Genomic DNA, 16,056 nt, shown 5'->3' on the forward strand with positions numbered 1-16,056 from the left:
GTCCTCGCAGACGGTGTCGCAGATAGCGTCTGCGTAGCCCCCCCACCTTCGCAGACGCTCTGCGCGCACCTCCCAAAAATTGTGACCACCGCAGAAGCCTCGCAGACAGCGTCGCAGACAAGAGGGCTCTGATTGGTCCACTCTACATCCGCTGTACACGCACTTCCGCTTCCCTACTTTCCCGGTTTGGTTTGTTTTCACGACCGCCATTTTTAAAAACACGAGCGAAGATGGAGCAGCACGAAGAGCGGTTGATCGAGGAAGTGAGGAAGCACGTACATCTATACCACTCCAGTTCTAGTCATTATAAGTAACCGGAGGATAAACACTCCACTAACCACACCCACCAACTACTACTAGCGATTTCACGACTTCGCGCCCCCTTGCGTTGTGGTGGTGAATAACATCGCGCACGCCTATTACTCCCCGCTCAACGATAAATTACAACTGTCTGCGAAAAGCTCTCTGTGAAAGCCTTGTCGCAAGAGCATGCAGAGGCCTTCAGACTTGGGGAGGGGGAGGGATTCAAAGCTCATTTGATAATGACCCCAGTGTACGCATGCACAGAGCAGCCAGCTTCCCCTGAGGGAATCCTTCCAATCAGTAGAAATGACAGCATCATGCTTTGTGTGAGCATTTGCTTTCATCGTCCAGGTTTGCATTTTAATGGTGCATCTCTTGAGTTCTTTGTAGCCTTCCATGCTTCCAAAGAAGCTAAAGTTGGTTTTAACGCTAGACGGCCTTTCGATTTCATAAAATCAGTGAAATTTAGTTCCCTCTGAAATTTGGTCATTGTGATGTATGTTTATTTCTGTAATATCTCACAAAATATCTGGCCAGGGCAGCACGGTGGTGTAGTGGTTAGCGCTGTCGCCTCACAGCAAGAAGGTCCGGGTTCGAGCCCCGTGGCCGGCGAGGGCCTTCCTGTGTGGAGTTTGCATGTTCTCCCCATGTCCGCGTGGGTTTCCTCCGGGTGCTCCGGTTTCCCCCACAGTCCAAAGACATGCAGGTTAGGTTAACTGGTGACTCTAAATTGACCGTAGGTGTGAATGTGAGTGTGAATGGTTGTCTGTGTCTATGTGTCAGCCCTGTGATGACCTGGCGACTTGTCCAGGGTGTACCCCGCCTTTCGCCCGTAGTCAGCTGGGATAGGCTCCAGCTTGCCTGCGACCCTGTTCGCGACTTCGCGCCCCCTTGCGTTGTGGCGGTGAATAACATCGCGCACGCCTATTACTCCCCGCTCAACGATAAATTACAACTGTCTGCGAAAAGCTATCTGCGAAAGCCTTGTCGCAAGAGCATGCGGAGGCCTTTACGGCCAACGTGCGTCTTTCTCCACGAACAAAAAAACCGCAGCGATTTGGGAAACGCCAAAAATCGCACGGCCAAAAAATCGTACGTCCGGTTGTGACCTAGGCTTAAGGTTAATCTGGAGAACTCGGACGCGTCTTTAAGAGGGAAAACAGGGACGGAATTTTACAGTGATGCATCCTGACTTGCAAAGCAAATCATGTAAGCTCGAGTAAATTTCAGTAGTTTGTAAACTAGTCCAGTCCGCATTTTTCTTTAGCGCTGAATTTTGTGGGTCATTGTTGGTGGATCAAAGATGGCATCTGTTTTTTTTTCCCCTCCTGTTTATTTTGGTAGATTTGAATGCTCTGTTTCATCACTGCAGATTAGTTTTGTTTACCGTTCACCCAAACCAAGATTTTCCAAGCTCTTTTATTCCTGTAAACACACCACTGCATCAAATGGCAAACGTAGAAACATTTAGAAAACATTAAAGCCAAAAAATATAGTTCTAATTACGTGCATCAGCATATTTGTACCGTTTGAAAGCAAGTTTACACAAAATGCCTTTTTTTTTTCTTCTTCTTCTTTTTAACCATTTTGATTGAATCGCCCGTTTACATAGGAAGTCCACAATTATGGTTCTGTTCGAGGCTCAAGCCATGCCAGCACCAGGAAATTCGAGCCCCATAAAAGTGCTGTTATTAAGGTGTCATGAGTCCTGTCTCCCTGATTAAACATTTTCTGAGGCTATTTATGTCATGTCAAGCAGACATTACTTCACAAAGATGCATTTGATCACTGCGTTTCCCCTCATTTAATTAACATTTCTTTCTATTCATTTTCCCAGCGCAATGCTGTAGGGATTTAATTAGCAGCGGTTCGCTACATTTTGTAGAGTGAAAAGCGGTTTGTCTTGGTGGGCTGTATTAAGCCTTTGGGACTTGGAGCTGATTATGCGTGTTGAACTTTAGCCAGGAAGTGAGCAATCTTTGGAATGAAATGTAAGAACGTTTAACATAACTTTACATTTCATATTTACCATAGTTTTGTTTCCTCGAATGAAAATGTTTTATAAATGTGGAGTCAGGGTTATTTTTATGCCCTCGTTATTCTACGTTTTCTTTCTCGGTTGCTAATAATTTCCTTGTAACTACACATCATGGTTTGCTTCAGGACAGGTTCAACAGCTAATACGGCTAATAGTTATTAGAGCAGTGACAGAGTGATGTCGAGAGAGTGTAGATATTGGCTCTACAATATGGAAAAGCCTGTTTCTTCTGTGGGCATACTGTACATAGTACCGGGCAGTGTTCTTACACAGAGTTAGGGGAGACGATGGTTGAGTGGGCAGCGCCTCAGGCCCGTCCCATTACAGCTCAGGTGTAAACAAGGCCAGATGGCCTACAGATGTGGACACTAGAATATGTGTGTGTGTGTGTGTGTCCATCCACATTCAGACAAATTCTCCAGCAGTAGTGCCAATAAGAGGCAGAAGCTGGCACTGGACTTCCTGGGCTCCATCGACCAGACAGGGGAATTCCTGACAATGCTAGAGGACGATGAGGTGGATGAAGTCAAGCAGGAGAGGATGGAGGTGAGTGGGATGAAGAACGCTGACAGGCCCTGATATATGCAGAGCTGAGAGAGAGAGAGTCTTGTGGTCAGAGAGAAAGAGAGAGAGTTGTGTAGCGTACCTGTATGATTAGACACAGGGTTTCTCATTTGGGAATCGGATCTCACTTCAACAAGGTGTTTATACATGTTAAATGCGCCCTCTGACCACAGGAACACTTGATAGTCTGTCTGCACCGAAAGAGTAGTTAAAGTGTTCAGGTTCCACCGAAGACAAGCAGCCAGACCTCAAAGGCCTGTCATAAGGTCCTTCTGTTTCTTTTTGTCCTTGTCCACTCCTAGACTGAACATTTTAGCAGACTTTTCCACCGCAATGCTATATCCATCGACTTTCCGTTGCACACAGGCCGACATGCAAATGAGAAAAACTCAGGAAGGAGGTGAGAAAGTTTAGCCGTGGCCTGTCCGGTGTCATTAGAAAGGCAGTGTCAGTGCTTTTCAGGCCATGCACTCTGTTAGAACAAACGTTAACAAGGCAAAATGCTGGACGCAGAGACGCATATGCCAAGCCCTCAACCATTTTGCAATCCCCAGCTCTGACTTGGCTCAGCACTATTCGAGAGGAAAAGTAAGGGAGCGTTCTATAACATCCGTTTGTCCTCACTCTGCCAATTGAAATAAAGGGCCCTGACTGAAAGATGTAATTAACTGACTGAACCATGGACGTGTTCAGAAAAAGGGGGTGGTATCGCCATGAGAATTTATATACCCTGTTTCAATTAAAACCAAGCCCGAGTCATTCTGGCTGTTGCCCAGAAAGCCTGTGGTTTTCCTCCAAAACTTTGTTCCTACCAAGTGTTTTAATGGGTGTGTTTTAGCTATCAGGACGATCTTTTGGGGTATAAGCAACCGTATCCTTCAGGGCCTCCCACTTTGCACTGCTCATGAAGCCCCATGGAGCAGTTTTATGGCTTACCCACAGTGCACCGAGCTGCTTTATCTTCATGCAGCCTCTGCTCCTTAGGCACTGTCAGCTCTGGCCAGAAAAAAAAAAAAGTGCATTTCCTTGAAAACGACAGACTATTGGAATTTAATTTGACTGTGTCTAGTAATATGTCTCAAGCATTTTTATTTAGGGTTTTTTTTTTCGGTTGGCTTTGTGCATTTCTCCACTACTCACCAAGTTTTCTTCAATATAGTTCCTCTTTACAGTAAATGGCCCCTTTTCAAAGCATTCTGCTATATCCTCCATTGACTCTCCAAAGGTTTCTGGGTGATGTAAATATATGGCAACACTTGTGTAAATACCATGGACGCTATTTTACGGCATTTCCAAACCCGCAACTTAAGGTCCAACCGTTTGGTGAATGCCCAGTCCTCTGAACTGGCAGCCATGACTGCCATGCATCAGGTCAGACAGGGTTATAATTTAGCCGCGCGCTTATAGTCTTGATCAGACTGCAATGGCCTCTTTTTTTTTTTTTTTTGTCAATGGTATGTGGATAGGATTTCTTCAGGCAGACCATCAGTCTTCTCGTGGACCCTCTAAGATCTTTTGACAATCTGTTATTTTCTTGGCTACATTCAGATGGGAATGCTTAAAAATCCCTTTGTCATGTTGTGTGGGATCTACATTGTTTTGGCATTAATACTATGATGACAGAAGTCTTCAGAGAATGCTATTCTGGGACTCCAGGGAAATGTATTTTTCATATTTCACAATGGGTTTTGAACTTTCTCCACTATATTAGAACCTGTTTTTAACTCTCCGTGTATGTGTGTGTGTATATATATACGCACACATTATATACATATTATATATACATACCTTGTGTGTGTGTGTGTGTGTGTATATATATATATATATATATATATATATATATATATATATATATATATATATATATATAAAAATGGGTCTGTCTCAGAAACTGGGTACTGTTGGGGGTACCCCACTAAATATACCCATAGTCAGTAAACTATACGGTTTTGAATGGTGATGTTGGTTTTAATCTGAAATAAAACGTTGAAAGAAATAATACAGATAAAACTAAATCTTTGATGTGAATACTCTATTCAGAATTTGGCAAAAATTCTGCAAATTTGTGGAAAAATGGCGGCTCGATCTGGGACATGATAAATGGTCGACTACATCGCGTTCCCTTAAAAAGGTTGTAGTCCACTGAAAAGTCTACAGTTATCACTAATTGTATTTTAAGTTGTAACTTTATACACCTAAGGATTGGTGCGCTCACAGAATAATCATAACCGTAATAAAACATCATACAAAATATTTGATCACCGTCGTAACTCCATTTTCTGCATACCCAAAACCAATACGATCGTGTGTTTTGATCTAAACGGAAAGCCTCAGGGTCAAGGTCACGACCTCACCAAAAGTAGTAACTTAAAATCACTACGCCATATAAACATTTAGTTATAAATCTGCGATTTTGTTTTTTAAAATGAAAGCTGAAAGTTAGGTATAGAATATGTTTCTTACAGAATATGTTACGATGGTAGCTGGTCTTGTATGAATTTCTGAGCTATAAAATGAGTTGTGGTCTATTTTTTACCGTAGCGTGTTATTTGTGTGCAGGGAAGGACATACATTAACAATTTGCATGTGTAGAATGGAATTTTCCACTCCAACAGTTAGAAGTTGATCGTGCTTCCATTTGCGGTCTTTCTGTTACGCGGGTGATCTGTTCGGACGTTATCACTGAAAAGGTGAGTTTTGAGTTTTATTTTGTTTTAGTTTTGCAGTATAAGGCAATAGAATGTTTCTTTTTCATCTTACTTTCATATTTCGTAGTGTTTGCATATTTTTGGGCAATATTTTGCAACCATGGTCAATTTAGATCGAACTTTTGATAGAATCTACGGCCAGTCATTTTGCCCCGCCCCTGCCTCGCGCTCCGTCCGGTGCGGTAGTGATGTCCCGTTGCTCGCGCGCCGCAGCAGAGACCCGCGCGACCTTCAGCCGGTACAGTCGCTGTTCTTTTACCAGCGCCGTTATTCTCATCTTTCCGGTGTGTTCTTGATTTTTCCATTGTGTCCTATTTCGCCATATCAAATACCCAAACTGTATCATATTATTCATATTTAAGTGAATAATCAATTCAGTCATCATAACTTGGCATTTTTAACCCAAGCAATCAAAAAGAGGAAATTTATTCAATATTTTCACTCATCTGTGAAGGAGGGGCTTTAATTCTTCATGCTGTAGTTATTTTATATGGAAATCAATTTTACAAACGCATTTGAATTGTAATCAAAAAGGTTTTCCACAGTGGAGGCCAGATAAAGCAAGATACTATCTTTATTCTTATTAAACATGACAGAAGAAACATTGAGTGTTAGGTAAATGCAAAAAAAAAAAAAGTAAAATTAGAAAATTTATTTTTTGACCATAATGTCCCAAATGAGAGACCAGTTTCTGAGACGGACCTATATATATATGAGGTATGTATATAATGTGTCTGTCTGTGTGTGTGTGTATATGTATGTGTGTGTATATATATATATATATATATATATATATATGAGTGATTCCACGCTTATGGGTACTGAAATGGGGACATGAACTTATTCACCTAAAACCATTTCTTTTTTTAACCATCAGGTCACAAAACATGTAATCTTTAATGAATGATATGTTAAAAGATAACTTTAATTTTCTGAGATGTAATAAAAACATATTTATATGCCAAAGTCAAGCCTATGAGTTCCAAAATGATGTCTGTTACATTACTTCTGTTACGATTGTCCATCTCGCGTCTGTTACAAATTAATTACAATCTAGCTATATACCATGTTAATCTTATTGAAAGAATGTGTATGTTTATTCTACTACACATGTTTATTAATTATATTTGCTAAAACATCACCTTCCTATGTTTCAAAAAGTAATTCTACATTGTTAAAATTGAGAATATATATGTCCACAACACTTCTGTTACGTTCTGACTTTGGCATAGAAATATGTTTTTATTACATCTCAGAAAATTAAAGTTATCTTTTAACATATCATTCATTAAAGATTACATGTTTTGTGACCTGATGGTAAAAAAACGAAATGGTTTTAGGTGAATTTTTAAAAATAAGTTCATGTCCCCATTTCAGTACCCATAAGCGTGGAATCACTCATATATATATATATGTGTGTGTGTGTGTGTATGTAAGTCAAAAAGTTCTAAGACAGATGTTATAATTTCAAAAGGAATTCAAAAGAATTAAAAAAAAGGAATACAGAGAAGGAATTCTCCAAAGGAAACATCACTTGCAGAAGTGTTTAGACCTAAATGGAGGATATGTAGAGAAATAGCTTTGTTATTTTCATAAATAAAGATTTTTTTCTATTTGTCTTTGAACTTTTTGACTTACCCTTGTGTGTGTGTGTGTGTGTGTGTGTGTGTGTGTGTGTGTGTGTGTGTGTGTGCATTTTATGTGCTATTTCTGTTTTACAGAAATCAAAGAACAGTTTCTTAATTATGGCACATGGGTCAGTGGAAGCGTTAGGATTTATCAGAACGCATGTTTCTGTGCACAATTACTTAACCTTATGAGGAATCAAAGAAATAATAAAACACCTTTATCACAACACTGTGAGCGCGTAATGGATTTTGCGAGTTGACTCCTTCCTTCTCCTGCTGACTGGGATAATTGTGGTGCTTTAGGATATTATTCTGTGGTCTTCTCCAAGCTCTAAGTAGCATCAGGTGTCTTACTTGAATTCCCTTCAGCCTAAGAGTGTTTTGGTAAGAGCCATTAAAAGCAGCCCCCCGGCAGCATCCAGAGCCTCTCAACACTGACGCAGTGCCTGAGTAATTCTTAAGTATCCATACAGGCGTTTGATAGTGATTGTGCAGAATGAAAATATTGCCTGAAAGTCTGTTCTACTCCGAGAACACCCCAGGTCGTCCCAGACATACAAATGAGGATTTGATGTTTCAGTCACTAGCGAGCTATCCAAAGTGTATTTTGAGGTATGGCCTATGGAAGTCTCTATTACTCCTATCTCGAGTACAAATTGGCGATTCTCTTTATCCAGACCACACTGGCATCGCATGAAAGCACACAGGAGCCAAATCAAATATTTGTCAATGTTGAATCACACGGCTCTGCTTCAGTTGTGGGTATATTCTGGCTATTACCAGGTGAGTTTTGAAGTTTTGATTTAATCAGCGGCTAAACATAGTATTCAAATGTAAAATCCCCCTGCCACGCTTTTCCGTCAATGAGCCACAGTCATAACATTTCTCCTGTCTCTGGCTGACTGCTCGACAAGAGTTATTTAAGTTCAGTGGCTCCAGCGTCTATCGCTCTCGGCTCAATTTGGAGCCGAACGCAGACGCCGAGGCTGCTGCGAATTCCCCTTCTGCACTGCAAACGAGCCCTCTGCTCGCCTGTTAGCGACACTAATAGAAATCACAGTTCCAGCACTCGGCGTCATTAATATGTATTTTCGAAGATGGAATTTCTAACGACTGCCAGCTAACTAAATAAAAAGGCTCCGGTTGGTTTGGGTGGGCTGAAAGTGATCTCTGCAGCCTCGTTTTGGGCACTGAGCCCCGAGCTCGGGCTGGATGTCAGACTGTCCGCCGGCTGGAGGACGAGATGCTGTGCAATGCCTCCCTCCGACCTGTCTACAAAGCCAGCGCTGTCTTGGACTCTGGAGAAGTCGAACCTGTAGAACGCCGGTTTAAAGGGAGAGCCATAAACCACAAGTCCTTTTTAACAATGCACACCCTGCTAAACCCTGAAAGTCTGTTGGGTTTGCCGTTTTTTTTACAGCACGCTCGCTGCTCGAAAGCTCAAACGGCGTGCTCTACGCAAGTATGAAATTGGTCCAGGATAAGGAAATGTCTAATTATAGGTTCTGACCTGCAATTTAACAGGTTGAGCTGTAAATTCAAAGTGAGGCCTGTTTGGTTGCTATTAAGCGGGTTTGTTATAGCTCAGTGCTCTCTTAACGTCTATAAAGACAGTAGGTCTCTTGTGATATTCCACTATGCCACGTGACTCACACTAATACTGACTGAATCTCAGATGGTGCATTTTGTATTCTGAGTTTGATATGACACTTACGGTAAATCACTGCCCAAGTTTGCGCTTTCAAAAAAAAAAAAAAAACGGGGGAAAAAAAAAAGCCAGTATGCCATCTGATTGCTCCAGATGCCTGGCAGGGTGATGGAAGAGCTTATTACAGGAGGAACAGATAAGCAATTTAAACACTAACGCTTACTCTCTGAATGAATCTATTGTGCCGTTGACCACATTGTACATCTTTGTCAGGCAGTTAAGCTTCGATGGCGATTGTGCCTACTTGTACCATGATATTATTCATATATAACCCTTCCCTGCTGTCGTATTACAGGTCTTAAAGTGCCATTCCACCATTGGATGTATTTTTTTGGCATAAAATACAATATATTTTATGACAACATGACTAGGCAGAGAAATCTTTTAGCTTCAAAATGATATATCAAACATAATTTTTTGACAACAAGTATATTAATTTTGTGACCAAAGTCACCTACCTGGTTAGCGCTGTCGCCTCACAGCAAGAAGGTCCGGGTTCGAGCCCCGGGGCCGGCGAGGGCCTTTCTGTGCGGAGTTTGCATGTTCTCCCCGTGGGTTTCCTCCGGGTGCTCCGGTTTCCCCCACAGTCCAAAGACATGCAGGTTAGGTTAACTGGTGACTCTAAATTGACCGTAGGTGTGAATGTGAGTGTGAATGGTTGTCTGTGTCTATGTGTCAGCCCTGTGATGACCTGGCGACTTGTCCAGGGTGTACCCCGCCTTTCGCCCGTAGTCAGCTGGGATAGGCTCCAGCTTGCCTGCGACCCTGTAGAACAGGATAAAGCGGCTAGAGATAATGAGATGAGATGAGATGAGAAGTCACCGACCCTTTTAATTTCTGCGCAGTAGTGAAACGTGATGTCATCGGCAGGTTCCCCTTCTTGTGTACCACGTCACGTGTGACGTGGCACAGATTATCAGCAATGGCGGATAGAACGCGATTGTCAGCTTCGGAAAAGAAGCGAAGGAAAATAGCAAGTGATGCCCAAAGGAGACGGTCGATGGTGAATATCGGCACAGCAATCGACAAGTGGAAATCGCGTTCTATCCGCCATTGCTGATAATCTGTGCCACGTCACACGTGACGTGGTACACAAGAAGGGGAACCTGCCGATGACATCACGTTTCACTACCGCGCGGAAATTAAAAGGGTAGGTGACTTTGGTCGCAAAATTAATATACTTGTCGTTGTCAAAAAATTATGTTTGATATATCATTTTGAAGCTCAAAGATTTCTCTGTCTAGTCATGTTGTCATAAAATATATTGTATTTTATGCCAAAGAATACATCCAATGGTGGAATGGCACTTTAACAATACAACGAGTGCAGTGTGTGTGTGTCTTATGTGTCAGAGTAGGCAGCATGCTTTTGTTGCACCGTCATATAAATTGGTCTTCCATTCAGTGGAGTCTTGAATACACCTACTGAATGATTGATGATGTTGAGATAAGCGGATCGTTTTACGGACTCTTTAATCTAAACTATCGGTCTAAACACATCACAGTTTCACTGGAACTGACTGGGACTGGAGATTCCCTTCATCGGAGTTCTCGGCAGTCGATGCACGTGCACACTCTTTGATGCCTCCAGGTGCACAGTAGCGTGTTTGGTTTTACAGCATGACATTATGTAATTAGCTGTAAGTCACTCTCACATTTCTGTAGGAAACGCTCTGTGAGATAATGGAATCCTTTCTGAAGGAAAAATAAACTTTTTGGTTTGTTTGTTTTTGTGCTATTTATCCGCAGAGACTGGAAAAACAGACACGGAATATGGACTCGGCGCAGTATGCTGAATTTTGCGAGAGCCGACAACTGGGTTTTTGTACGTATTCCTCATGTCACAAATACTGTGTAGCATCAAGTCTGAATGATATTATTCTATCCACGTTCACTGGATATGAGCAATCGCGCACTCTGATTGGCTACTCTACTACTAGGATATCAGCTCATATAGAGGGATCCCGCATGACGTCACCGCGCCGCGAGATTTCGGTAGTCGCCATATTGGAAGACCAAGTACTATCTATGCAAGTACATACATACATAAAACAAACTACACCTGAAATGTAGCCAGGGCCGGTTCTGCCCTAATCCCGGGTGCAGCATCGCGCAACACCCCCCCCCCCCACCAAAAAAAAAAAACACACACCAGTCTAAATCAGGACAACCAGTGTTCGAACTACGGGGGTACTCGGGGGATCCGAGATCCCCTGAAACAGACATGAGATCCCTTGAAAACATGATTTGGGAAATGTTGGGGGGTCTCTAAAATATTGGCAAAACGCTGTTTATTGACATAGCAATCGTGTGTAACGGGAAGCATTTGCATATCCGAAGTGCTGTGTTTACATCAAAGATAAAATAAACCGATATGACAACGACTGCTGCTGCCAGGTTGGTTGTTGAGTAGCCTGACTGTTTTTTTTTTTCTTGCGTGTGGTATCATTGTTGACGCGAGGTTGTTTTTTGAACATGCCAATGCGGACACGATTTCCCCTGATGAGTTATGACTTCAGACGCGATGCGTGTGTGGAGGTGTGGAGTCCGCGTGATATGTGTGTAAGATAGACTTCTCGTGTGTTTGGAGAGCCGCGCTCCGAGACAAGCGCAAGCACCCCCCAGAGAAAAAAAGGGACCCCCCGAAAATATCGGCATAGTTTGAACACTGAGGACAACCATCACATAACTATAACTATAAACATTTTAGATCAACTATTTTAACTAAATGGGCTATAATAAATAAGCCTGCAGGCAGCCACGGCGGGCTGCCTCAGAAAAGTAACCATTCAATGACACAACTGAAAGCCTGCAGCCACGGCGGGCTGCCTCAGAAAAGTAACCATTTGTCCTACCTTAAAACTCGTTTTGCATTTTCTGCCTCCTTTTTTGTATTTTCGACCCTGCGTTTATTTTCTTTCCTTTTCTGAAAACCCGATTTGTGTCCAGACATTTTGTTCTGCTACCAACGAACTAACTCGTCAGGTCTCGTCTCTCGAGTCCGCGATGAAGGGCAACAATTGATACATTTTTACAAACAGCCAATAGGGAGGTTGCAACGTTCAGGCTCTCCTTTGCTCACAGACACTCAGTAATGCACTTATTCTCTGTCTCCTGGCAGAAAGCTCCTTAGTTTGCTCCCCTTGTGTCTCAATCACAGCTGGTATTCTGAAGAACGACTTCTTTTCACCTTTCCCATCAGCTTTGTCGGAACACCCTAACACAGCACAAAAGTTTACCATTGTAGGTTTATGATGAATCAAGTGCCTCGTGGGTTTAAATTCCGCCCGCTGCCGTTATTTCCCCCTGATCACGAGTTTGTTGGTCTTCCAATATGGCGCAGGGTCTGTTTACTTCCGGTTTCCGGTGACGTCAGTGGGAAGGGCCCGTGAGTCCATGAGTCGAGAAAAACAAAATGGCGGCGCGTGTTGCTGAACCAACCCGAGGACAAAATAAAAACTCTACTCGAAAACAAAACCCCCCCCAAAAAAAAACAAAAAAGGAACAAAATGAAAGTATTTGATGGTAAGAATGTATCTTTTTTTAAAAAAAATGTTTCAAGTATTATTATTATCGCGTTTTTCACAAATTGCTACTGTCATTTCGCCGGTTTGTTTGCGTTCTAAGTGGAAATGATTTTGTCGGCGGTTTTGTATGAAGTTTTTATTTATCGAATTTGCAAGAAAATAAAAATGCTCCGTTTCTCAAAATCCAGTGAATGTAGGATAGAATAAAACAGTTATTCCACTCAATCTCGTCGTACATGGCTTATAGCCAACCCGGTGCTGTGCGCCTCATCAGCTATCAGCTCATGTACGACTCGATTTCGTGGAATAACTGTTAATTAGACCAGAGGGCTAAAATTACCTATCAGTAGTTTAACAATGAAACTATTAAGGTTGAGAAAATGCATAATCTTACAAATGGAATAATGAGAGTGATGTGGGACAAACTTATACACACGTTTAAAGGCAGATAGGCAACTGTTTTCATGATTTTCTCCCCAATTTGGTCAGCTGACATTTCCCATACACCAGCTAGCTCTGTCCATCATACAACACCTACCAATCAGGGAGAGCAAATGCTAACACCTACCGTAGGTTCCTCAAGGCACATGATGTCAGCCAGGCAGATCTTTTGAACTGCTGCTCGTGCTGCGTCACAAGGCAGCATAACATACTTGGAGAAAACCGCTGTCTGCATTCTTCCTCATACATGAGCTCAGAGACATCCATAACAGGCTAATGTCACTGTGATGGACAGAAGAGAGAGAGAGAGTATGCTATCTGTCCTATTCAGAGAACATGGCCAGTTTTTCTCCCTTGGCTCCTGGCCATGAATGACTGTAGCGTTGAAGGGGTTCACTGGAATCTCTGGACGATAGGGTGGATACTTTTCTGTTGTGCCACTTGGGTGCCCTATGATTTTCAATTTTTAAACATATAATGGTCTGCTGGGTTCGTTCCATGTTTCCTCTGAATACAAAACATGGTAGACAGTGGAGATCATGTCATTTCACTGTGTAATCTCCTATCAAGACCGTCACTGATGGGCTGTATGAAAGAAGTTAGCCCCAGTCAGTCTTCACCATACCATTCTGTGTCTTTTTCTCATCACCATTGATGGTGCTGTTGTACAGTCTTCCATAAAATTCCAATCTAATCTACGTTTAAAAGTATGTTCACAGCAGATCATCAGATTTGGATGCCAAACCCAAAAACTTTTTATTGATGAATCTTTTAATCTTCATACCAACCGTCCCTTTCCCTACTGGTGACGAAACATGTTCCTCAGCTACACAGGATTGCTTGAACGTGTTAATTCTATAGAATTTGGTTGTAGTCAGCGGACAGCTGTGTGTCTGGAGAGCTCCGAGGTTTAAGAGCATGACTGTGGGATGTGAACACACCACCACTGGTTTGTGAAGGCCACATTCCAGCACTAATAACATGTTGACTGGCTTTGGGCTTCACCAGTAACCATGCTTTCTCCACTGGCACTGGCGTGTGTAACCCCGCACTTCTCGCCTCGAGACCAGTGTGAAAGAACCAACACGAGCACAGGGAGTCATAAACCTATCAGAATCGCCCTAGTGCACATCCTCATCAAATGCTGAGTAGACATAAAGACCAAAGCCTGAAAAGAATAAGGCCTTTTAAAAATGCACGTCTTTATATTTTCCTTTCCAGTCTTAGACAGTTCAGTGCAAAAGTTTGCATACCCTAGGCCAAAACGAATAAGACGAATAAATTCAGTTTACAGCAGCAGAGCCAGACAAGTTAGTGTTTTAGGTTTCACAGATGTTCCCTTGTTCTAATTATCAACTAACGGCTTCTCTTGTGTCCTCGGAAGAGATTTTCCGATCCAGATTTCTTAAAATAATTTTCTATTGGTTTAGTTGTACATTTTGGATTCTTTTCTGATTCCAGAAGCACCAGCTTTACATTTTTAACTTCTTGGAATTTTCTTTTTCATTGAAGACGCATTGTAAAATAGTTATCCTTTTTCCCTCCATATTCCTCAACCCTGCTGGTGTGAACTTTAATGCTCACCTTAAAATAGGGCAGTTCAGTTTCTAAAGATTCTTGTTCCTCAGTGCTTCTACTGTATGGTGCTCGCATATAGTAGACATCATGTGTACCTATGACTTGTTTCTCTGACTCTGTGATGAAGCTAAGAAGCTCTCCAAATTTCGTGAATGGCTGGACTGCAGCAACCTGGACCTGAAGCCCAATGGGGTCTCCATGGAGATCCTGTCATATCTGGCCTATGAAACAGTTGCCCAGGTAAACTCTTTTATGTCCTCTGTAATGTACTTTCAGAAAGAAACTCAAGAGTGTAAGGCTACATCCACATGACAACGGCAACGAGATATTTTTTTTTTTTTAGCGGGTAAAAAAAATATCGTGTCCACATGGGCAACGGATCAGTAAAATATCAGGTCCATATGGCAACGCAACGCTTGCTGAAAACGATGCAATACACATGCCACACCTCTACGTGCGCTGTAAGACGGTCCCATCGGAGACACCAGAACAATAGAAGAAGAAGTAGGACGCTAGCCTGGGCCCGCTCATCCTAAGCGTGACGCAACATGAGGGCCTGTTCCGAGCTTAGTCTGGCCAGGCAGGCTATCTACAGCATTTCCAAGCTCCCGAAAAATTGGGAACCAATCAACTTTGAGCATCTCCAACGGCCCTGGGTAGAGGCGTGTTCAAGACAGTGATGTAGTAGAACTGCGACCGGAAGCCATAGATTGTTTACAGAATCTATGCCGGAAGCGCTTCATTCACATCACGAACATGGAGCAGCGGCAAGCCTTTAACACAGCGGTAGATGCTGTATTGAAAGCATTCAACGGGAAGTTCTCATTGAAAACGGAGCAAAGAGCAGCCCTGGAGGTATTTATTGAAAGGAAGGACGTTTTCGCCTTGCTCCTGACCGGCTTCGGTAAGAGTTTAATCTACCAGTTAGCCCCGTCGCGTCACATACGTCAGAGGAAAGAGTGATGTGATTGGTTTAAGCTTCGTCACAGCCTTTTCTGGCTTCGACCAGTAGCAAACTGAGGCATTTCAGGGAGGCGGGTCAACCACGGGCTCTGGGAAACGGTTGGGCTTAATAGCTTGGCCAGACCAAATGCTCGGAGAGCTTTGAAGTCGCGTTAGCCAGACTAGTAGGACGCATGCGCATGTAACGGGTTTATTTTTTTCCACTTGCCATTGTGTGTAGTGGTGGGAAAATTCTGCGCTGGCCCTTTAAGAGCGCAGGTAGTTATGGGAACGAGGCGCTGGCCTCTTTCAGTTCGTTTTGGAAATGTAAGCGCCAATGCCACTGGACGTTTGCAGCCCGTCCTCAGCAGTGTATTTGTGTCTCATTTCTTCAGAATAAAAAGACTGGTGAACAACACAACGCAACGTCTGTTACACGCATAAACCCCTTCTTCTACCCGGCGTGAAGCACTCACAAGAACAAACACACAACAGCAAGAAGAAGATGGCTGCGACTACGCGAGGAAATCGTGACTTCTGTGTGTACAAATTAGTTTTATTAGTGTGCATAGTTTTATATAACTTAATTTTCTTATTGTGTGTGAACATTTTGAAAAGCA

At 42.6% G+C, this 16,056-nt stretch overlaps 1 protein-coding gene across 5 annotated transcripts in view; it reads left to right on the top strand.

The window, feature by feature from the left end:
* supt3h (SPT3 homolog, SAGA and STAGA complex component) overlaps nucleotides 1-16,056 on the top strand; it is a 220,782-nt gene that overhangs the window by 163,271 nt on the left and 41,455 nt on the right. For all 5 annotated transcript variants that reach the window (XM_060934555.1, XM_060934552.1, XM_060934554.1 and 2 more), the window contains 3 exons: nucleotides 2,751-2,887; nucleotides 10,698-10,773; nucleotides 14,622-14,734. In XM_060934555.1, the coding sequence (XP_060790538.1) occupies nucleotides 2,751-2,887; nucleotides 10,698-10,773; nucleotides 14,622-14,734 (326 nt within the window). The remainder of the gene's footprint in view (nucleotides 1-2,750; nucleotides 2,888-10,697; nucleotides 10,774-14,621; nucleotides 14,735-16,056) is intronic.

The sequence above is a fragment of the Neoarius graeffei genome, chromosome 11 (assembly GCF_027579695.1).
Source record: "Neoarius graeffei isolate fNeoGra1 chromosome 11, fNeoGra1.pri, whole genome shotgun sequence".
NCBI classification, from domain to species: Eukaryota; Metazoa; Chordata; class Actinopteri; order Siluriformes; family Ariidae; genus Neoarius; species Neoarius graeffei.